Source organism: Eulemur rufifrons, chromosome 6, assembly GCF_041146395.1.
Source record: "Eulemur rufifrons isolate Redbay chromosome 6, OSU_ERuf_1, whole genome shotgun sequence".
Lineage (NCBI taxonomy): Eukaryota > Metazoa > Chordata > Mammalia > Primates > Lemuridae > Eulemur > Eulemur rufifrons.
Genome location: NC_090988.1, coordinates 88,676,968 through 88,700,610, shown reverse-complemented (window position 1 = coordinate 88,700,610; position 23,643 = coordinate 88,676,968). Strand labels below are relative to the sequence as shown.

Genomic DNA, 23,643 nt, shown 5'->3' with positions numbered 1-23,643 from the left:
AGTCTGCAGATGCTGCCCTTCCCTTCGGTGAGCTAAGAGATGGTGGGAGGGGGTAGTGGCTAGTGGCTCCTTACAGAGTCCCCGGTAGCGTGACAGCTGCTGGTAAATCTGCTTCATTCGTTCAATGTTGAGCCGGCTGGTCTCGGCATGGTTGACGATGGGCCGTGGGTAGTCCACACCAATGATGCACTTGGCTGCCTTCTGAATCGACTCTGGGGCATTCCAGGGCTCATAGATGTATCGAGAAGGGAACCCTTTCAATTTGGGCAGGTATCGCCTAAAATATACACACCAGATGACTCGTCAGCATACCTAGACCCTCCTTCAGAGGGCCAAGGGTATCCCACCCTAGGAGGCCACAGTGGTCACAGGCCAGGGAGCCTGGTCTGCATCCTCACCTGATGTAGTCTCCACTGGGGTCCGTACGGCGGCCGAAGCCCACAGGGCAGTAGCAGTGGAAGAACTGCTGGAAGAAAGCACTGCAGGACAGCCACATCCAGCTGCCCGAATTCACGCTGAAATCCGCGTCCAGGAGCAGCTCATCAAATACCTAGATGAGGACAGGGGACAATCAGCCTCCTGGAGACCTACTGTCACGGTTCTGCCCCCAAGTCACCACAGTGCCCCAAGCAGCCAAGGCCCTGCTGGCAAGGGCAAGCCATGGAGGATTTGGAGGGGATCTCCTAGACCCAGGGATCCCACCCCATCCCCCAACCTAGAGGGGGGCTGCCAGCTTCCCACTGAGAGAGCACTCACCCGGACCCCGCTCTCCCAGCTGACCCAGAGGTCCCCGCGGGTGAGGAAGCAGGCCACGGCGTGCCGGGCCAGGTGGTGGATCCAGCCCTCCTGCCTCAGTTGGGTCATGATGGCGTCAATCCAAGGGAAGCCTGTCTTGCCCTCAGCCCACTTGGCCAGGGCCTCAGGGTTGCGGTCCCAGGGGATCTGGATGCAGATGGGGTTCCCCTCCATGCGGTCAAACCTGGGGTTGTTGGTGGCCGCCGTGTAGAAGAACTCCCGCCATAGAAGTTGCCCAAATAGGGAGAGAGGGGGCGTGCTGTTCCGCTTCACCTGAGGGTGGAGGTAGCACATGAGTACCAACACTTGCCCAGCCCTCAGCATGACGTCTCTGGGGTCTCTCCCCCAAAGGTATCTGGAGACATGTGGAGGGACTCCCCTAGAAGTGGCACAGTGTGCCTGCAGGCTCAACACCCAGGCCCTGCCTGTGCTGTGTGGCTGCTCTGAGCAGTCAGAATAGCTGTGGAGAGCCAGCAGCAGGAAGGGACATCACTGCAGGACTCTGCATTGGGAATCAAACTCCCCAAGGCTGGTCGTGCTCCTTGTCCTCAGGGCTCCCCGTGCAGCTCCAGCTCCCATTAAGTCGAAGGGAGTTTTCCTATCAGTGCGCATAAACAACGCTCAGTCTAGCTTTGGGTTAAATAAGTTACATACAACAGGCTGGATCTGAGGCCATGAGGGACTTAACAGAGAGGCCTCCAAGCAAATAATGATGTTCCTAAAATCCCAAGATTACCCACCCAACTGGCAAAGCTACCTCATGCCACAAAATCCTGATATTGGCAAGGATGGGGAAATAACATTAAAAAACACAGACATAGGATGATCTGATGACTCCGAAAGCTGGCTATGCTGCCCTCTGTCCTTCTGGGGACACCTGACACAGGCTTATGTGCCTCTTATCCATATGGCACAGCCCTGCGTGTGCCCCTCCGGACCACTTCCCCCAACAGTGACGGGCAATTGCTGCTCCTGGGCTCCCTTTTTAAATGTTCTGGACACAGTTCCAGCGAGGACAGCTGTGCTTGTCAGCTTCGCACTGGCTCCAGCCTCACCGTCCCTGCCTCCTACCCTGGGGACCTCACCCCCATCCGCCTGCTGCCAGTAGATTTGCCAGCTCTAGGGTCACAGCCAAGAACTGCTTTTCTGCCTGTCCCACTCTACACGATAATCTGGGTTTCATTTTGCTCAGTGATTCCGCTCGGCTCTGCCCCTCTTGGATGCTGACCCTTCCCCACTTCCTCTGGACTATCTGCACACTTAGGCACCTCCAGGATCCACAGCCCGGACCCCCAGCCCCAGGTCCAGGGGGAAGGGCCCTTTTCAGGGCGACTGACAGGCTCAGAAGGTTCTGGTCCACTTGGCTGCCACTGGGGCAGGTGTGTTGCTCTCACCTTCTTATACAGGTCCCATAGGCGGTAGTAGAAGAGGCGGCAGGAGAGGCACCCAAAGCGCAGGTAGGGACTGAGGCCCGTGGGGCTGGCCAGCAGGGAGTTGGCGTTCATCCGGGGTCTCTCATAGTTGGCAACCCAGGCCTGGAATGGAAAGGGAAGGTGACGAAAGGAAAGGCCCGGATGTTACAGAGGAAAAAAACCAAGGCACTGGTTAAGGAATCTGCCTAAGGTCACTTAACAGAAAGCCACAGAGCCAGGACTTGAACGCCGTGCTCGTCCCACTCCTTCCTGGCAGCTGATTTTGAGACAGAATCACCACCAGGTCAAACACCAAGGCCACGTCCTCGCCCTGACTTTGCTCTTTAGTTTGTGGTATGGTTGTGAACAAGGTATTAAGTCCCTCAGCTGCTTGTCTATTAAATAAGAACAAAATTTCCCATCTCCTGGGGATTAAAAAAAAATGAGGCATGAAGAAATCCTGAAAGCGTTGAACAAACTCTACAATTATACAGAAGAAAAATTTTTTTAAAGAAAAAAAATTCCTCTCCCAGTCTCTGTTCCATTCACCAGGGGCCCCTGAGGTTGCTGTGGCATCATGGACACCAGGGACTTCGCACTGTTGTTCAGCAGCAGCTGAGGAAGGAGGAAACTCCCAACTCATTCCTGGGGACCAGGAACGGGCCATTCATTTCTGGGGCCATTTGTCATATATTACTGGTCCTGTTTTGTCACAGTAGCTGCTGGCAGAGTGCTTTACTTTCCCGACTTGCTGTTCTATGCATTCTCGCATTTGATCTTAACAATCTTCCGAGGCAGCACGTATCATTACCTCCTTTTGAAAATAAGAAACTCAAGCTCAAAGGGTTCTGTGACTCTCTTGGGGATACAGGGATGGTAACAGACAGCGCTGGGGAACGTGGGCTTCCGACTGCAGATTCCAGCCTCTTTCCACTCTATCTAATAACTATTTTCTCCTTCTTAACTCCTAACACCCTCTTGCGCTTACCACGATGACCGTTGCACATACTTTACACCTTCCTCAGACCTCCCGATCCACACTTCCCCACGGCCCTTCCGCAGATGACATTCCTTCCTTATGGCAAATGAAACAGAAGCCATCAGGTGGGAAACACCTCCACTTTCAGCCAGGGAATCCACACACTCACCTGCACCCACACTTATCCCTCTTCCTCCTCCCCTCCTGTGACCCTGCCCAAGGCCAAGGCCGCCACCTGCTCTGGAGTCCTCCCCTCTTCCTTTTCTTGCACGTTCAGCTTCTCTCTACGGTTTTCACTCCAAGACCATGGGAAAAATGATTTCATTTCTCTTTGCAAACACAACAAAATAAAACAAAAACAAAGTACTCCTGGTAACCCTGTGACCTCCACACTCGGGTCCTCTTTCCTACTTCACAGCTGTCCTCTCTCTAACTGCCTCCCCCACTTCCAGCTGCTGGCCCGCCCTGGTCTGGTTTCTGCCTTCCCCACTCCACCTCGCTGGCTCCTGCCAGAGTATCTCATGAATTCTGAGCCACTGACTCTTGCAGGCATTTTCTGTCCTTGTATTTTGGACGTCTCAGCAGCACTGCACCCTGCTGGCCGCTCTGCTGGTCCCTTGACTCCTTTGGCCTCTATGACTCCTCTTGGCAGGCTGGCCACTCTGGGTCTTTCACCAGCTCCACCTCCTCTACTCACCCCTTAAATGTTGGCCCAGGGCTCTGTCCTAGGTCCTCTACTCTACTGTGCTCCTGGGCGAGCTCATCCCCTCCCATGGCTCCTATTGCACCTCTTCGCAGACAAGCACCGTGGCCATAGCTCTGGCCCAGATCACGCCACCCAGCTGCCTGCTAGAGATCCCCACTCGGCTGCCTTCCAGGCACCTCAAGGGTGATGTGCTCTTTTATTTAAATGCACCCTTCTGTTGGCTTCTCTGCCTCCGCAAATGCACTGCCATCTACCTAGACGCCTAAGGCTCAAGCCTGGCCATCACCCTTTGCCTCCTCCCCCCGAGTCCTGTTAATTCTACTGCCCAAATATTTCTTAAATCTGTCCTTTTCTTTCCATTCCCTACTGCCACCTGGCTCAGGCTGGGGTCATATCCAGACTGGACAACTGTGACCGCCTCCAGATGGGCCTCCCTGCATCTCTTAATCCATTCTCCACACCAGGACCAGGGTGATTAAAAGATGCCCGTCCCTCATGATAACATGTGCACTGGGCTTCCTGCTGCTCTGAGGACAGAGTCCCAAATCTTCACGAGGGCTTACATGGCTCACAAGCACCCACACCTTCCAGCTTGTCTCTGCCACCCCTCTTTCAGCACCCTGCTCTCACTAGCCTTTGCACAAGCAGCTCTCTTTGCCTGGAATGCGCTGTCTTTCTCCTCCCCTTCGCCTGGCTACTGTGACTTTTCCTTCAACTCTCACCCTAAAGGCCACCTCTTCAGCAGGTAACCCTGAGGTCTTAGGTTAAGTGCCTCTAACAGACAGACACCAGGTGTTTTTGCCTGCACATACCCTTGCTACACTCTTTTTAAAAATATTTTTATTTTAAATGAAACACAGACAGAAAATCACATAAATGTGTAGCTTAATGAATTCTTCTAAGGCAAACCCCCGTGCGACCACCACCAAAAGTCAAGAAAGAGAACTCTGTCAGCCACCTCAGAAGTCTGTCCATGTGCTCATCCCAGCAACAGTCCCCACCTCGCCCCGTAAGTAACCCCTACCCCGACTTTTATAATAATCACTTCCTGCATTTTTGAAATGTTTCCAGTTTCCTATTTTGGCAAAATGTGTTTATAAGGGAGGGTTTTATTTTCTCACAGTTAATCCTTGTATTTTTAAGTAGCAGCTTTTTTTCCCCCCACCCAAAAGTGCATCCCTAGGCACTACAGTTTAGTCCTGGTCATTTAAAAATTTTCAGATGTTACTTAAGTTTCTTTTAATCTATACATTTCCTGACATTTCTTTCTTTTTCTTTCCATTTTTCTGTAGAAGAATCCAGGCCATTTGACTTGTCCAGATTCCCACAGTCTGGATTTTGCTGCTCAAGGTGCAGTTCAACAACTTCCTCTGTCCTGTGCGTGGCCTGCAAATTGATCCCTTGGCAAGACTACAGGGGTCACATTCCGCTTGTCTCTCTTTATAGTGTTGGCAGTCATTAACGCATAATGTGTCATCACCGGGGGCTGTAAAACCGTGGTATTCTAATTCCGTCATTCCCTTTTCATTTAATAATCAGAATACTTTTATAGCAAAATGGCTGCGCTCTGCCCTCATCTGTTATTGGGGAACCCAGTGGTAAAGATCATATAGCTTGCCTCCCCCGTTTTTGGTAACAGCATCTACATTTCTTGTGGAGAACTGGCCTTCCCTAATCTTAGTCCGAGTGGGTAAAGTAGAGATAAACTCACTTTCCAACTCTGGGAGTGGGCTCACGATGGAAGTCTGGCCAGGGAAGGCACCCCCATCCCCGGTCATAGTGATTGAGTCAGGGACAGTCACGTGACCCAAGCCAGGCCAATGGAAAGCCTCCTTGAAACTTTTCCTCAAGGTTTTGGAAGAGAGGCAGCACCTTCCTCTGGTGTTGCTAAACAGATTACACATGAGCTGGTGGTGGCGACCTCTGCCACTGCTCAGGAAAAGCCTGCCTGAGAATGAAATCACCCAGAAGAAAGCAGAGCTGAGAGATGGAGAATGCATTCCTGATGGCATTCTTTGGACACTTGAGTCTGGCTGCGCTTGAAGGCTACACCTTAGACTCTTGGCTATGTGGGTTAAAAGCCAGCTTTTTCCAAAAGCCAGTTTGCAAGCAAGAACTGATTGATATAATCCTCATGCTCTTCACTCCCATAACCCTCAGAACCTCTCCTTTCGTGACCCTTAGGACATCTCTAATTCCTTGATGTCCATCATCTCCAGCAGACCATGCTTCTGGAGAGACACTCCACGCCTGTCTTGCTTGGCAGTCTTTCTAGTAACTAGAATATCCTGGCAAGAGTAGCTGCTCATTTCAGATTTGGAGAACTGAAGAAGTTAAAACAAATCTCCTGAATCAGGTTCAACTCCTGTCCATCTGGCACCTTCTGTTCTCCCAAATGTGTAGGGCACAGTATTTCTTCTGGCTACCGCTGGGTCTGAATGGGTCCAAGACATAAGAGTCCTTGGGAGAAGGGGTCCTCCGGGGGTGTGCCCCTGAGATCACCAAGTCAGGAGCTCCTCGGCAAAGTGATAGAAACTAAGCCACAGGGCAACAGGTTAGCTCTTTACATGCTTAAGTCTCATTCCACTCCTGTCATCCCATTTGTCATCTCCACCCTCTGTCTCCTTGGCCCAGCCTTTGTCTCCAAACGTGCACAAGAATCTCTGGGTAAAGCTCTCATGTGGACAGAGACAGCTGGTCCCCTCATGGCTCTTGACAATGGGTCTTGTCCTTTCAGGTCTGGGGCTTGCTTTTGGCACTGGCTGATGGTAACGCCCAGATGGGAACATCAAGGCTGCTGGGCCTTAGTTGCTGGCTAGGTGCCCCCAGGGCTGGGAAAACATTCTTCCCAAGTGGGCCTGCCTTGGCCTCCTTGTTCCATTGTTATCATCTGGCTGCTAGGCAACATGCCTGGCCATCTGAGCAGGAGCAGAAAAAGTTGGGATTTTTATAAACCAGCTGCAGGGGGCAGGAAACTAGGAACGGACTGTTCTCTGTTCTGAGAAGCTTCTCTGCTCCTCTGGTCACAGGGTGGCGAGGGACATGTGACGCTGTTGAGGAGTGCCTCTGGGGCCTGGGCCTCTTTCCTTTCCCTTGCCAATTCCCCCTGCACTGAGAGGTGGGCCATTTTCTCTCTGCCTCGGTGCAAATGGAAATCAATGCCCTGGAGGAGACCCAGCAAAAGGTGGCGGGGACACACCAATACAAAATAATTAATCTTACAGACTTTACTGACCAGGGGAGAAAGAAAAGCAATGTCGCATAAGCTCTAGAATCATGCAGAATAATGTCTCCCCCTCTATTATGGGTTGGGCATCCCTAATCCAAAAATTCGAATTCCAAAACACTTCTGGTCCCAAGCACTTTGGATGAGGGATGTTCAACCTGTACTTACTGTGTGACCTCAGGCAAGTTACTTAACCTCCCCAAGCCTCAAGTTTGCAATCTATAAAATAGAGAGGCTTAATACCCACCCTGTGGGGCTGCTGGAAAGATGAAAGGAAATAATACCAGGTGCTTAACCCACAAATGCTCAGCCCAGCGACCACCACATGGTAAGCAGTCTCTAAATGGCAGCTGCTATTATTGCTGCTGTTTTTGTTGTTACTGCCATCAGGATTTCCCATTTTTCAACCAGCGTGAGTGAAGAGGTACTAAGGCACATGAACCTGGCCTGTATCCCCTGCTGTACGGGTGCCAGCATCACAATTCTGCCCCAGAAACGGGGCCCATACCTTCCGTTCCAAGTGCTTATCCAGGCGGGCCAGAGCTTCTGTCTCTCCTCCTTGCCAGACAGCTGGGCCAAGTCCTTCAGTGGGGAACCCTACAGGAGGAAGAGCAGGTCACAGGAACGGAGACAGCGCAGCAAGTCCTGACGCATTAGTCTGTTCTTTGAACTTTGTGAGAACTGAACCATAGTGTTTTGGGCGCTACTGGGGATGAGATAATCCTTAAAGTTTTAGCATTTTCTAGGTCACCCTGGTTCTCTTCCCACCACCACTATTTTCTCTCCTTTCCCTTGCCTTCCCCATCCCAGCCCCTCATCATTCCAGGTGAGAAAAATCCTGGACTTCTCACTTTCAGATTAGTTGGCAACAAGTGTGGTTTTTCAGGTAAGAAAGGCTAGTTTTGTTCAGATCAAAGACCGAGGGTAGAGGGAAGGAAGGGGGAGGGGAGAAAGGGTGTAGTCAGTAACCTGAGGGGCCGACAGATCCTTTCAACAGAAGCAATATCAGTTGTCCTGGTGTTGAGAAGCCCACTGATGCCTGCACTAAACAGTGCTTATGTTGTCTGAGAGGGGAAAGTGCAAAAATAGAGGTGCAGACTAGAAACAGAAGATTATATACCTGAGTATGAATAGGAAAAAGATGGGAAGGACACAGCCCAAAATGAATAGTGGTTATCTCTGGGTCGTGGCACAATAGTGATGGTTATTTCTAATCTTCCTATAATAACATGCGTTACTTTGGCAAAGAAGAACAAACCCCACTAAATTTCTTCACACAAAGGAAAGCGGCAGCATTAGAGGCTTGGCAGGAAGCACCCACCCAGCTCCTCCAGGGAGGGTACACCATAGGTTTCGTCGTGGTTCTCCTGGATCTCAGCCCTGCAGCTCTCCATCTGCTGGCTGGTCACTGAGCCCACTGGCTTCTTGGGCAGCTCCATGCGACTGATGATGGCCTGAAAGCGCTTGTAGGTCAGGGGTGGCTTCTGCCCATTCAGCTCAATGATCCTGGGGAGCCCAAAGCACAGCTAGTGTCACTAACAAGGCCCTTTGTTTCTGGTCCCCACCCACCCAAAAAAGAGCCCAGACTCTGAAGGCTTTGCGGGTGGCTTTCGTTATCCAGGCAGGGGTCCCACCCCTGCGTGGAAAGGAGGGGGCAAGGGAGGCTGCATCTCCATTTTACCGAGAGGGAAAATGAAGCCCAGGGAGCTGGAGCAGGTGCCTCAGGCAATGGAGCAAGGCAGGGCCAAAGCTGGGACTCAAGTCCAGGTTCCCTGGTGCCGATGTGGAGCCGCCTAAAGACAGAGACTGACCATATCTTTCTAATCACAGAAAAACCCCCACTAGCCTTCTCAGCACTTGGTCTATCTGTTTAAGCCGCAGGAATCCACGCAGGCCTCTCCCTCAGCAGGGGCCTTGGAGGATGTTCTTTGATAAGAGCCACAAACACATCTTTTCTTGGAAAATCATCCCCTTCTTAGCCTCCATTTATTAGAATAAAGAGGTGGAGGACAGCCTATCCTCCCTAAATCAGAGACTGAGGCTGGAGTTCTGGCAAAAACTAATACTTAAATAGTGTCTTGCAGTTTATAAAGTATTTTTCATGAGCAGGGGAAACGTAACTGCACTCGTGCAAGCAGGAAAGATGTTAATATAAGAAGGTAAGAAGAGAATTGAGGCTATTTATAAAAGGATGAGTTGGGATGGCATGAAGACAGATTCCTGGCTCCGTACTACCCCCACCAGGCTCTTGTTGGCCAAGAAGCAGCTTACGCAAGACCCAGCTGGCTGGGTGAGTTCATTTTTCAGTTTGTTCTCTCTCGCTGTCTCCATTAGTGGAGATATAAGGTTGGCTGCTGCCTCTGCAGTACCTCCCCACTCCTCTGGCACGTGGCAGGAGGAGGAACTCCACACCCAGCCTCTCCTCCTGAGGGCTGGCTCACGTGCACAGCTGTGTGACCCGGCTTCCTGGTAACTGGGTTGGGGAGTGGGGGTGGAGAGTGGCGGCTGCTGGCTTGGCAGCAGCAGAGCAGGAAGGTGACAGCTCCGGCAGGGAAGGGGAGGAGAGGGTTTCCTTCTAGACTCTCTGAAAGCACAGAGGCCTGTCACCAGGGGAGGAGACGCCTCTGCAGTTATGCGCTCCCTGCAGAGCTCTCTAGAGCCCCCTAAGCAACACTGAAACGCGTGGCCTGGAAACCCAGATAGCCACGGGGGCCGGGGGCTGATCTTAGCTACGGAAACTGGGCCTGTGAGAACAGAAGTCTGTTGGAGGGTAACAGACTGGGTCCACTGAGGCCAGGGGGCAGCTGTGGAGGAGCAGATGGAGGTGGGAGCATGAGGCACAGATGGGACTGGATCATATTAGGAGCAGGTCCAGGAAGATCCTGAGTGAGGAGCCTCACTGCTTCCACGCCTTGGGCCTAATAAGCCTCTTTGCCACCCAAATCGGGTAAAGCCCTTTGTGATCTGTCCTGGAGGTTCCAGCTCTGGCCCATTCTCTTCTAGCTTCTAGAAAATGCCTTACTTCATGAGCCAGGTGGTCCTATTGTGGAACCTCCCTGAGTTCTGCTCAGCAGGGGCCCAAATCACTACTCTTCCCAAGCGGGAACCTGACCCCTGGGGCCCACCTCTTACCTGTCCAGGTCATAGAGGGTGTGCGAGTTCTCGGTCACCACCTCCACACCAGCCTCCTTGGCCATCTTCATGATGGCTGCATCCCGTTCTTTCCCAAAGGGCTCAGAGTCATATTCAAAAGTCAAGCGTGTCACTCCCCATTCCTGCAGGGAGAAAATCTGTTATGCTCAACCCTGTGTTTGGGGAAGAGGGGGAAGCTGGGTACTCTTTCTTGGGAGGGAGTAGAGCCAGTTCAGGGACTTGTCAGATGGGCAGCAGAACAAACTAGGGACAGTGATCGGAGCTGGAAAGCAAACAATCTGAGGCTCAGAAAATTTGAGGAGGGCAGACCAGTGAGGTGAGGTCAATAGCACGGTAACAGCGGCATCAGGAGAAAGGTAGGTGGCCTTGTGCACTTGCTGTGTCCTTGAGGTAGGAGAATGCAGCAGGAGGCTATAAATACAATGCTCCCAGGGGACCCCCAGTCCCAGAAAGAGGCACTGACTCACTGGTGGAGACAGCGGGGGATAGGACCGCCTCTCGCTTGCTCAACAAGCTTTTCTCAGAGCTCCTTGCAGCCCTGCAGACTTGTGGCCTAGTTTTCTTGGCAGACTTGTGCTATGTGAAGTGTCTTAATGGTTTCCACAGCAACACTCTGGAGGCCAGTAGCAAACAGAGCTAATAGACTCCAGCTCTCAGAGAGTCAGGGAAGGAGGAGTGATCCTTAGTCTAGAGGTCAGAGAAAACTGACCAGAGGGCTGCATGTTGAAAAGAAGGGAATTCTGCATGTTGAAAAGAAGCGAATTCTTTTCTAAATCTTTAGTTATTTCTGGTAGGAATTTCAGGATCTTCCAGCAAGCTGGCCAGTGACAAGTTGTACAGATGACTCACAGAAAGCCCTAGAGCATGAAACCAGCAAGAAGAAAAACACATTCTAATCAAAGCCTAAAGCTCTGAATCTCAGGGGCAAATGTCCTGGACCAGACGATGCACAAGCTGTTCTGGTCCTGACTCAGCCCTGCCTGGGAGGTGGGTCTGTAGCAGGGCTAGTGAGAGGACAGTAACATTAAATATTGATTGAGCCCTTACTACAAGCCAGGTACCATGCTTAGCAGCTCATGTAGATGAGATTGTTAAATACTCATAGTAACCCTGGGAACAATAGTAACAGTATTATTAAATGACACTTTCTCCAACAAGCCTTCCTTGACCTCCTCCTTCAATATGATCCTCCTGCCCCTTGTTCTTTTTCCATCACAGCATCCATTATACGGCAAGGAAGCTTCCCATTACTTGCCTCTTTCCCCTGTTAGTGTGAACTCCTAGAGCAGAAACCATGCTGTCTCTTTTATCACCATTACCCTACTACCTAGTGTGAGGCCTAGTACCTAGAAGAAACTCAACATACACAATGGACGACTGAATGGATCACCTACCTATATCTCTGGGCTCTAACTGGGCTGGCGTCTGAACTACTCGGGAGAGAAGGGGCAATGTGGACGAGGAGAGAGGCAAACACATTTATATGGTATGGTGGTTAAGGGGGTCTGGGGTCAGAGAATCCAAGACCACCACTTATTAGCTTCACGTCCATGGGCAAGTTATTGTTTCCTCACTTGTAAACTGAGGATAGCAGTACCCACCTCTTAGGGCTGCTGTGAGGAATAAGTGAGTTGATATAAACAAGCACTTGGAACAGGGCTTGACTCATAGGCAGCCCTCAGTGAATGTTAGCAATTACTAGTATTGTGTGATTTGTACATGCATGTGCAATTATATGTGTGGGGGTGTGGGGAGGGAGCTGAATGATGACGTATTTACTAAGCTGTTTGCCTTGACAGGAGACTTTTCCTCCTGTCTCAGAGTGGGGTGGAAAGGGGCACAGACACACTGCATGCTGCTGAGGACGAAGGGATTCTGTCCTAGAGCCCTTTGTCCCTGAGGACTTTTGCCTCTATCTGGCCTTAAAACATGCTTTTTAAAGGGGTTAAGGGAGAAGTGGACTGGCCCCCCAATACTGCAGACGGAAACTTACGTGGTTCCCAAATGAAGAATTTCATCAATCATTCACCAGAGAGGAAACAGGGAAGCTCCCTCAGAAAGGCTTTTGTCCCAACAAGCAGAGCAAAGCAGGACGGAAAACGCCCCTTGCTAAACATGAAACCCCACCCTCAAAGTCTTGGCATAGGAGGAGTCCTAACAAATCTTGCTAGTTTGAGCCAAGAAAGCATCTAAGGAAGCCAGTGACATCCGGGGTGGAATGACTTACTACATTCTGTGTCTGGACTGAGCTGGGAACTTTCCAACAAGACAGAGGTTTCACAGAATTTTTTCCTTAACACAGTTTCCATTCCAAAGGCAAGCTGTCCGGCCGCCTCTGCTCCCAATTTCTCTAGCAACGGCCAGACCAGCTCTGATATTTCCATTCCGTCAGTCGGAATTTCATCTCATTCACTCTGTGGGGAAATCCTAGGAGCAGAGTCTCGCTCTCTTCTCTGGGGCCCTACACACTTACCTTGAAAAGCCTTGGGAACACATCGGCTGGCTGTCCCCGGACGACAAAGAGGCGGGAGTTCAGTTTCCTTAAACTTGTGTCCAGATCTTCCAGAGACTGAAGTAGGAACCTGCAGAGTCCACACCGGCCTTGTTAGTGACAACATAACAAAGAGTAGCTCTCTTTCCTAGCAAAGCAGGAAAAACTTGCTCACTGTTTATGGCAAAAAGTGGCACAACGAGCACCAGGACTGGAGAGGCCTGAGTTCTAGCCTAGGAATGAAATGGGAGTGGATTGGTGCTGCCTCGGTTGAAACCCTGGCCTTGCCACTTACTAGCTGTGTGACTTTAGGCAGTAACTTAACCTCTTCAGCCTGTTTTCTCATCTGTAATATGGAGTTGATGTTAGTACCTATCTCATAGAATTGCTAAGAAAAGAAAATCAAATAATACAAGAAAAATACTTAGCACAGTGCCTGGCACACAGAGATCATGGGATAAGTGTGAGCTATTTCTAGTGTTGCGTTTCTATGTGACCAGAAGCAAGCCACTTACTTCCGTCAGCCTCTGGGGCTGGGTGTAAATATCTGTCCAGCACGAGGCTACTGTGCGAGCCAAATGGGAGTCACCTGGAAAACAGGTGATTCTGTGTGGGAAGCATCATGGTGCCATTAGCAGAGGAACAAGACTGCCACAGCCTGGAAAACCCTACTTACTCTGGGCCAACAAACTCCTTGCCTTTCTGTATTCGTGCCTTGGACCGCAAGCGTTTCGGCTGCCACAGCCCCCCAGCCTGTGCTAGGCCCTGGGTCCCCAGAGCTTTGGCAGGTGGCTCCCTCTCCAGGGCTCTGGTAACCAGGTTCTCAGCCCAAGAAGGCCTTGGAAGGCACTTCCTGTTAGAGATCCTTGCTTGCCTGCGGGGGTGGGGGTTGAGGTGGGGGCGGGAGATGACAGATATGCAAGCACTCCCGCAGGAAAGCTGATCACCAGGGGAAAGGGAAGGGAAAGGAACGCCTGCTGAGTGCCTTCCTGTTTCATTTTCAAGTTAAATTAACATTATAACCAGGTAACTAGTCATGAGGTTCAAAGTTCCAGTGACAAAAGGGTACACAGTAAAAAGTGTCCTCCCCTTCTAAGGTTATTAATGTGATTATGGATCAACCTAGCATGCTTCTAAAGTGTATTTTCTCATTTAATTCTGTCAACACATTTTGAAGGAAAGAGTATTATATTACCCTCATTTTATAGACGAGGAAATACAGACACTAAGAGGTTAATTAATTTGCCTAAAACCACGGTTGTTAAGAGACAAAGTTGGGATAGGAACCTAGGTTGGTCAGACTCTGAAACTCATATTTTCTTCTCTGTGCCCCATTTCTAAGGACGTTTAGTGGCATGCCAACACTGCTCCAGGGGCCAAGATTCCACAGGGCCTCATGACTTTGGAATCTCTTTCTCCAACACCAACCTGACCACAGGTGATCCACTGACATCCTTATCTTCCTCTTCAGGAACCAAGCCCTGACAGGTCGGCCTGCATACATCACAGACCCCTCCGAGGCACCTGCTCTCTACCCCTTGGCATCACCCACCCTTGCCCAGCATCTTTCCTCTCTGTCAACAATAGGAATCACCAGGTTTTATTTTGAGCACAATGAAACCCTGTGCCTCCTCTGCAGCAGGTCACATTCCCCACTCCTGGAGGCTCACAAAAGCAGCACCTATTCCCAGGCTGCCAACTAGAACCACCCCCCACTGCTGCCTCTGACATACACAACCTGACACACTCCCACGGCCAATGCCACGGACCCACACTCCAGCACGGGCTGAACCCTGGGCTTAGGCCAAAATACCATGTTAGCTAAAGAGCGTGCAAGAGACTGAGGACTTGGGATAGGAGACTCTGACAGGTTGAATGCTGCTTTATGCAAACCAAAAGCTCCACCTCTGTGAATTTCTGTTTTTGAAAAACTGACACCCTCAGAAAAGGACCGAGGAGCTGCCCAGTGACCTCCCCCAGGCCTCACCACTATTCCAGAAGGAAAATAAGAGAGATCCATGCAAATAGCCTTAAGCCACCTGAAACCCGGGCCCTGCCAGGTGGAATGACTAGAGATAACTGCAGTGATTTAAATGCCACAACCCCAGGACAGAGGGTCCTCCATCTGCAGCTCCCAGGAATATTCTTGTCATGTGCTTTGGGGGCCTCTTCCTTTACGGTCCACCAGGCTGCATAGGACTTTGATTTGAAGCTATAAATAAGGCTGAAATGCGCATCAAATCTAGGTTCCAGAACATGTAGCAATCTGCCTTCTACAGAACTTTATTTTTAGACCTCATTTACTAAAAGGAGAGATTCCTTGCAGCATCTCTAAAGTACAGATAATTCTATGAGAGCTCTTTTCTTCTTTCACAAGAGATGTCTAGGCCGGGCACGGTGGCTCACTCCTGTAATCCTAGCACTCTGGGAGGCCGAGGCGGGTGGATCGCTCAAGGTCAGGAGTTCGAGACCAGCCTGAGCAAGAGCGAGACCCCGTCTCTACTAAAAATAGAAAGAAATTATCTGGCCAACTAAAATATATATAGAAAAAATTAGCCGGGCATGGTGGCGCATGCCTGTAGTCCTAGCTACTCGGGATGCTGAGGCAGTAGGATCGCTTAAGCCCAGGAGTTTGAGGTTGCTGTAAGCTAGGGTGACGCCACGGCACTCACTCTAGCCAGGGCAACAAAGCGACACTCTGACTCAAAAAAAAAAAAAAAAAAGAGATGTCTATAGCTGAGGCAGGAAGCAGAAGGCCCAACTCTGAACCCAGCAACTAAATCATAATAATGATGATGATAATGGCAACAACTAACATTTAACGAGCATTTACAATGAACCAGGCACTATTCTATGTGTTTTACATACATGACCTCATTTAATTCTTAAACAGCCCTATGAAGTAGGTACTATTATCATTCCCATTTTACAGATGAGGAAACTGAGGCATAGAGAGATTTAGTAACTTGTCCAACATCATATATCTAATAAGCAGCCAGAATTCAAACCCAGGCAATTTATCTGGCTCAGCGTGTTCATTCTTAACCACCAGAATCCACTGCTTCTCACAAGCGGCCTCTGCACGAGGTCATGTTGCGCAGGCTCAGCCTTTAGGGAGCATCACAGCCCAACTCAAAGGCCAACACCTCTGCTGCCATATCTTTGCTCCTCTGAGTGTGGCTGTGAATCACCCAGGAGCCTGAAGAAATGCAGACTCTCAGGCTCCAATCCATACCTCCAAGATCAGAATCTATATTTTTAACAAGATCCCTGGTGATTCGTTTGGACAATAAAGTTTCAGAAGCCCTACTTCAGAAAATTGAACTTTACTTCTAGCCTCTGTTTACAAGTTTTCTTTCTTTACTTCTAATTTGTTTCTATTAAACTTTCCCTCTTGGAGATCCGGGTTTCTGCCTCCTCTTGGGCCTTCTAGAAATGCTCTGCTAATTCCAACTTCCCTCCCGACTCAAGCCCTACAGGGCTCCTCTGGGAAGGAAGGGCTCAGGACAGTCCCGCAGGAGGCAACAGGCAGGAGGTGTGAGGAGGGCTCCCGTATCTCCAGCCTCCAGGCAGCCAGAGAAAGGGAAACCACCGCCATGGCACCATCTTTGAGGCCTGCCAGGTGCGGAGCAGTGCTGCCACTGGGCAAGTGGTAACTGGGGCAGGTGTATGCATTCTTTCACCAGAGAGAACTCTGGGCCTTCTGCGTTCCCTTAGAGCCCTCCTCTGCCCATGGCCAATTTCTCTTTCCTCCACTGAGGGGACTCTAAAGGAAACTGGTGATGTTGGAGGCTGGCACCTCACCCTTGGAGCTCCAAGCTGAGCTCACATGGCCAAAATTCAGAGCACATGGTCCTGTCTGAGCAAAGCTCACCCTTTGGATTAGATAACACGTGCAACTGAATTACATTACATAAATGTGCTGGAGCCAGAGGCAGACAGAACTGGAGAACACCAAATTGGGATTTCCAAAAATACACAGAGGACTCTGTAATTCAGCGACTCCATGAGGCTAGCTCTTTGGAATAAAACAGGCAGATCCTTTAGTTAAGTACTTATATTTAGGGAAGGCCTTCTCTAGGGATGGCAGATTCTGCGTTGAGGAATATATTATTGTTGTTAATGGGGGAGGGAGGACGACAGTGAACTCTTCTTTTGGGTCCAGACTGCTCTTGACCAAGATCCTCTGCTTCAAGCCAAGGTTATCTAACCATAATGATAATACCATTGGCTTGGCACAGACTGGCTACATGGGATATTAATAGAAGTTAATTTCTCCTAAGTAATTAAAAGAGCTTAAGACCCATAGAAATGGATAACCTAAACCCATAATCCATGGCAGAAATTTATTTCTAAATACCATTCACATACTGAGATCTAAGTATCCGAATGATACTTAGAAATACTCACATATTTAGATATTAAATACTCATTAAATTCTTAAGTAAAATAAATTATCTTTTTCCTAATTTCAAAGAGAAAGATGAAGAAGGTTGTCACCCCTTCTGGGCAAACGGAAACATTTCCCTGGCCGCAGAACAGTAAAACACCTCACTCAGGTACAGTGTGAAGAGCTCAGAGAAACTCAAATGTCCCCACTAGTAGACTACAGTTCTCAACCCTCTTCTTGCTGACCAAGTTCCAGGGAAGAACTGCCTATGTTGATAGCCCAATAGTGTTTCGCTGCCAGCATTTGGGAAAAGATACATTTGCTCTCACTAGGCATCCTGGGGAGTTCCCAATTTACTTTATTTATTAATTCTGAGAGAAATGGGCTGAGAAAGAACATATTTTATTTCTACCAAATCTCTTTGTTCCAGAAGCACCAGAAAGAGGTGCAGCACAGAATTAGGGTTAAAATGATTTAAACAGAACTGTGGCGAACAGCTACCTAAGTTGCAGGAGGGAGAGAAAGGTAATTAAAAACTGCAAGGGCCTATGTTGAGCACCCGTTTTAAAATCTAGAAGCTGCTCACATCTTCCTTTTGTTTTGGTTCTTGCTATAGTACTTCCTTCTAGATGCAGCAAATTTGGGGAATGGGGGCTAGTAACATAGGTGAGGGCTTAGTCAATTGGTGCTTGGAAAAAAAAAGTCCTGAGGCTCATATAGCTACACTGAGCCACAAACCTCCCACTACCGCCAAAGCAAGAAGTATGCTAGCCTTCTCCTGTGCAGATGAATATACACATTTCTTGGTGGCCTTTCTCAGTCCTTTTTTACTATTAGAAAGTGCCATTCATGGTTATTTTCATCTGATTTCATCCACAGAAAGAAACTGTGTGGGAGTCAGTGTAGGCGAGGCAGGAAGGTAATAGAGATGACAGATTTTGATCCCCCCCTCGCAGATGGCCCCCACCCTTCCTAGGGAGGCTTCTCAGAGGCAGCAACTCAAGCATTTGCAGAGCCAGGACGTTATGCTGCAGCACAATTCTCCCAGGCCACTCCCAGGATCCAGAAACAGCCACCGGAAGATTACACACACTGTAATTATGCCGAGGTATGGCTGGCTCCAGCACTCCCCTCTGTGTCTAACCATGTGCACAAAACCATATGCAGCTCTGCTCCTGATCCATCCAGGAAGCAAGGAGAATGGTGGGGGTGGAAGGAGTGTGTCTGTTTCCAGGTCCAGATGCAGGTATCATATTCGATCTGTTTTGTGTTATTTCACCTCTTTCTTCTGAATGCCAATGCTAATTAGACTTCCCGCCAATGCACGCAACACATTTCCCAGGTTGCTCGGTTCACAGCTATGGTTCCCTAGCCCAGTGTTTCTCAAGCTTAGCTGCAATGAGAGCATTAAAAACCCTAGTGCCCAGGCCATAACCCAGAACAATTCAAACAGAACTGGGGGGAAGGGAGCTTTGGGACCTTTTAAAGATCCTTGGGTAATTCCAACGTGCAGCCACAACTGAGAATCATCACTCTAGTTCATTCCCCTATTTTATTTTTTTTTAATAGCACTTTATTCTACTAAATTATGGTTGTTTACCTGTCTTCCTCCACTAAAATGTAGGCTCCAGGAGTTCTAAGAGCACAGACACTTATCTATTTGTTCACTGCTGTACCCCTAGCAGTACCTAGCACGGTGCCTGGCAGGTATTAGGCACTCATTAAATAATCACTCAATACCAGCATTCCTACACAGCCTCTGACTTCGGGATTTGACTCAGGTGTCTGAGCTGCCACATTCCTTTTCTCCTTCACTCACTTGAAAGCACAGTCACAAAGGGTGACCCACAAAAATCCATGAACACCTAGCTCCTAGCAAATTGGAGTTTAATCAGCAACAGAGATTTTGCTGTTGATTTTTAATCCCCACTAGCACAAAGGAGTAGGCAGTCCTATGCAATGTCCCCCAAAACCCAATAAAAGAAGAAACTCCTTTGTGACAATGTAACAAGCAGGTAGCTCGATTCTATTTACTCTGCTCCAAATGGCACACTGTCATAAGGAGGGGACAAACTCTGACGCTTGGCTTAATGTCCACACTAGGGATGGTCATTTGAGGATGTTTGTCAAACCCAACTCCTATCTATAGAAACTGGAGCAGAGACAGAGCAACAGAGCAGCCTGAAAACAGTGTGGGCAGGCTCTCCACAGGACTATCTTTAGTTGTATCCACCATATAATAGGGTGGGGGGGAGGCATTTATTGTAATAGCCCCACTGCTAGAAGCACTCATTCTCTTAGCAGGGCACACACCCTGGAGAGAAAAGAATGGTGTGCTGAGAGCCCTGGTATCCTGGAAATAACCCTGCCTATCGGTGCAACAAGGCCACAAGCAAACATCCCCCAGAACAATGTAAACAAACCAAATGACTGCTGCTAGGTGTTTTAAAGAGTGATGGGTACACAATGTCTCAAAACTCTTTCGTTTGAATACAGCTCACAGAGAAAATACCCCAACTACCTGTTAATCCTTTCCCATGAACATGTTGACTCCCTCTCCTGGGACTCATCAAAGAGGGGCCCTTGATATCACAGCTTTCCTACTCCCCAACCTTAGCACATCAGTTCATAAAAGTCTAATCCATAACGGTGCAATCGTCCTTTCAGATCATCTCAGGAGAAGCAGAACAGGATGATACTTTGGTTCCTTTTTATTTTTCTAGCAAGGTCATAGCTGCTGAGGGGATTTTCCAAAATGGGTTAAGTACAGCTCTGGTGCTTTGGACACAAAGTGCCTCTACCTGAAGATGCCCTTGGAGTCTTTACCTATAACATAGGGGAGAAGGCCTCATCTAGTGCTAAGCCAGGGTCTCTAGACACCTCCAGTGGCAGGGCAGTCTGGTTGGAGAGAAGCCAGGATGAGTGATAGGGCGTATTCAAACAAAACCAGAGGCTTAGGGATGACCTTCCAGAGCCAGCAATGGGCTCTTCACTTGAAGAACGCGAGCAGAAACTCGTCCATGCCCTCACACCGCAATATCTCCTTTCCTCCCCTCCCTGAGTACAATCCTAAGGGCCCTGGACCAGAAGTCCCATTCTGCCACTCACTGGCTGCAAGTGCTTGGGCAAGTCAACTTCGCGTCTCCAGTGCTCAAGAGTCTCGTCTGTACAGTGAGGATCACGATCTCTGTCCCACAGGCATGTTGTAAGGCTCAAATGGGATAACACACAGTGCGAAAGCGCTTTGTCGGAGGCTGAGCCCTGGCCCACCCAGGGCATTAATACGATGACTAATTACTTCCCCGGTCCCGGCTTCTCCCCTCTGGAGAGCCCACTCCGTCCCCCGGCCCCACCTCCCCCCGGCCGGAGCCTCGGGGCTGGAGGGACCGGGCTATTTGCCGGTTGCCCCAAGGGTCCTGGCTACGTCTCTCTGCCCCGCGACCCCGCCCCGGGCCCCCCTCACCTCCATCGGTTGATTCCGACTGAGGAGGAGGCCGCGAACCACGGGTCGAGGATGTAAACGCAGCGCACGCAGCGCGCCCCGCGCACGGCCGCCAGCAGCGCCGGGTTGTCGTGGAGCCGCAGCCCTTTGCGGAACCAGTGCACTGAGGAGGCGCCGTCCGCGCTGGTCGCCGGTGCCGGGGCCGCCGCCGCCGCCGCGGTCGCCACAGCCGTCGCCATCGCCGCCCTGACTGCTTGGCCACCACCACTCCGCCCCGTCGGAGCCCCGGGCTCCGCCCACAGCCCGCCCAGTGACCTATGACGCCGCCGCTGTTCTCCGTAGCCCTGCCCCTAGGGCCCTGAAGCGCCTCTACCATTGGCTGGGCGCCTCCCGCCGCTCAATTGGCCCAGCTGCGCTGGATCCGGCCCCGCCCCCTCACGTTCCCGCCGTGTGTCGGCTCGCGAGGGTGGAACGAACAGGCGGGGAAAGTGACGCAGGTTGGCGCTCCCGGCCGAGGTCCGGGCATGGGCCGAGTCTTAAGAGACAGCGGATCTCTTACACGCATCTTGTTCAGGGCCTGCTTCTGGAAGAAGCTGCCTGGGCTGGCGGGGGTTGCTGTGGCTCCAGCCAATGACTTACAAGACTGACAACCAGGTCTTCCTGTATCACCATCATCATCTCCCTCGCTCTGTTACATCATCTGTATCATTCTACTATAGCTGCCATTTACTGAGTGCATTTTATATGCTAAGCAATACGATAATCTCCTTACGTAGACTGTCTTGTTTACTTACTACTCTCAACTCAGCCCAGTTACATTCATTCAACAAACCCAATGAAAGAGCAATTGCTCTCATTTTACAGATGAAGAAAATGGAGGGTGCTGCGGGTTGAGTGACTTGCTCCATATAATAACGCTATAAGAGGATTCCACTTAGATTATTCTGATTTTGAAACTTTCGCTTTTATCCACGAAGCTATCCTCTTTATGCTGAGATCTTGGCATTTCCAAATGGCAGAGCCTAAGGATGGGGGAGGAGTGCCCTGATATGCAGCGCTAGACAGTTTGAGAGGGACTGGGAATGTGGAGGACTTGGTTGAGGTAATAATTATGCTTTCAGATGAATTTATTTTCTTTTAGTCTATGGGGTTCCATTGTGTGCTAAGCACTGTACTGGATTCTGGGTGGGATTCAGGGATGTGGAGGACACTGTCCCCATGTCACCTTTGGGGAGCCAGGTGGAGCCCTTTTATTCTTCTGGAGCTTAGCACAAGGCTTGCTGGTTGACTGACTAATTGGCAGGAGATGCTACAAACACCAGAAACAAAGTGTTGAGGGTGGGCTAAGATGGCCTAGTCAGGCTAGAGCTTTGGGGTTATCAGGTGGAGAACAGTCTGTTTCAATTTGGCTGTAGGTTGAGTCCATGCTTGGAACTCTTCCCGAACTTGGGGATGAGCAATGAAAGTATTTAGCAATTTAGTCGGCAGTATAGTGGCATTAATTGGCACCACTATCTAAACCAGAGCATCACTGCAATCCTAGTCTCTCATTTCCAGGGTTTTGCACAAGCTGTTCTCTCAGCCTAGATCACACTCCCCACCCCACCCCTTTCTAACTCCAGTTTGCCCTGTGTCACTGCTCAGTATAGATGTCACCTCCTTGCTGTCTAGTCCCAGCCTGCATAGTGCCCCATCTTATTTTTTGCTTCTTTTTTTTTTTGTTTAAACACTAGCCTTAACACATAGTACTGGAATTTTTTGCTTAATTGTCTGTCTGCCCTATCGGACTATAAATTCCTAGAGGGCAGGGGCCATGGTTTATTTGCAGTTGTATTTCCAAGGCCTAGCTCAGTGCTTGGCACTTAATGCTCAAGGATTATTTGAGTAAAAGGTGAACGGGGATTAGAGTCTCAAGTTGGCAGGGACCTTAAAGGCCTATCGCGGTTCCCTCACCTGATCCTGTCCTTATTTCTTAATTCCCTCTCCAAATGCTTGCTGAAGAAATCAATGCCACATCTCATTACTTTTCTTTTAAGGTTTTGTATTCTCCCCTCTCCTATCTCTTCATCTCTCCACAAGGTTGACGCTCTGCTAGGAATGGAGCAGAGAGTGTAAGGAGATGGTTCTCTCCTAAACAACCTCAAGGATAGACCCTCTTCTCCTCTTCTCAATTCCCATAATGCAATATCTATATTCTGTAGGATCTATGAGGGCAGGCACTGTGCTTGTCTTTCTTAACAGTGTCTTCTCATGTTCCATGTATGTAATGCATGTTCATAAGTTGCTAAGTGAATAAAAGATTTTACTCATTTTTTAAAAGTCCTCAAAAGTATACCAATAATGAAAAACAAGTAATCTCCTAATCATCATCAATTCCTAAAACCTATCAATTATTTCTTATCTTCATGTTGCCTTCTAGACTTTGTTCATAAACATCTGTTTTACAACTGAACCTCAAAGCAGAGGTTCAATGCTATATGCCTTTTAAAAATATTTATTTGTTTTTTGAGACAGGGTATCACTCTGTGGCCCTGGCTGGAGAGCAGTGGCATCATCATAGCTCACAGCAACCTCAAACTCCTGGGCTCAAGCAATCTTCCTACCTCAGTCTCCTGAGTAGCTGGGACTGCTGGTGCATGCCACCATGCCTGGCTAATTTTTTCTGTTTTTTTTTTAAAGACAGGGTCTCACTCTTGCTCAGGCTGGCCTTGAACTCCTGACCTCAAGCAATCCTTCTGCCTCTGCCTTCCAAAGTGTTGGAATTACAGGCATGAGCCGCCACGGCCGGTTGCTATATGCTCTTTAAAACTTAAAACATGAAGCATGTTCTATATTGCTGTGTCATTGTCGGTGTCTATTTACAGTTTGTGTTATTATCAAGTTGATAAGGATGAATTAATTTATTGAATAATCACATATTGCTTGGGTATATTAACTGTGTAACATTCAAGAATCGGGAAGTAAATCTGGCACTGAATAGAATACTGCAGTGTAAAGTCCACTTTTGGTTTTTACTCTTTAAAAGGGACAGAGAGAAATTGGAGACCAA

At 49.4% G+C, this 23,643-nt stretch overlaps 1 protein-coding gene across 1 annotated transcript in view; it reads right to left on the bottom strand.

Annotated features, from left to right (window-relative positions):
- CRY2 (cryptochrome circadian regulator 2) overlaps positions 1-20,849 on the bottom strand; it is a 31,857-nt gene extending 11,008 nt beyond the window's left edge. Inside the window, exons 1-9 of the mRNA XM_069471273.1 lie at positions 20,616-20,849; positions 12,745-12,853; positions 10,251-10,393; positions 8,440-8,624; positions 7,627-7,715; positions 2,190-2,330; positions 757-1,068; positions 399-550; positions 75-277 (exon numbers count right to left, since the gene is read on the bottom strand). Of these exons, the coding sequence (XP_069327374.1) occupies positions 75-277; positions 399-550; positions 757-1,068; positions 2,190-2,330; positions 7,627-7,715; positions 8,440-8,624; positions 10,251-10,393; positions 12,745-12,853; positions 20,616-20,833 (1,552 nt within the window). The 5' untranslated portion in view covers positions 20,834-20,849. The remainder of the gene's footprint in view (positions 1-74; positions 278-398; positions 551-756; positions 1,069-2,189; positions 2,331-7,626; positions 7,716-8,439; positions 8,625-10,250; positions 10,394-12,744; positions 12,854-20,615) is intronic.
- Between the last annotated feature and the right edge of the window lie 2,794 nt (positions 20,850-23,643).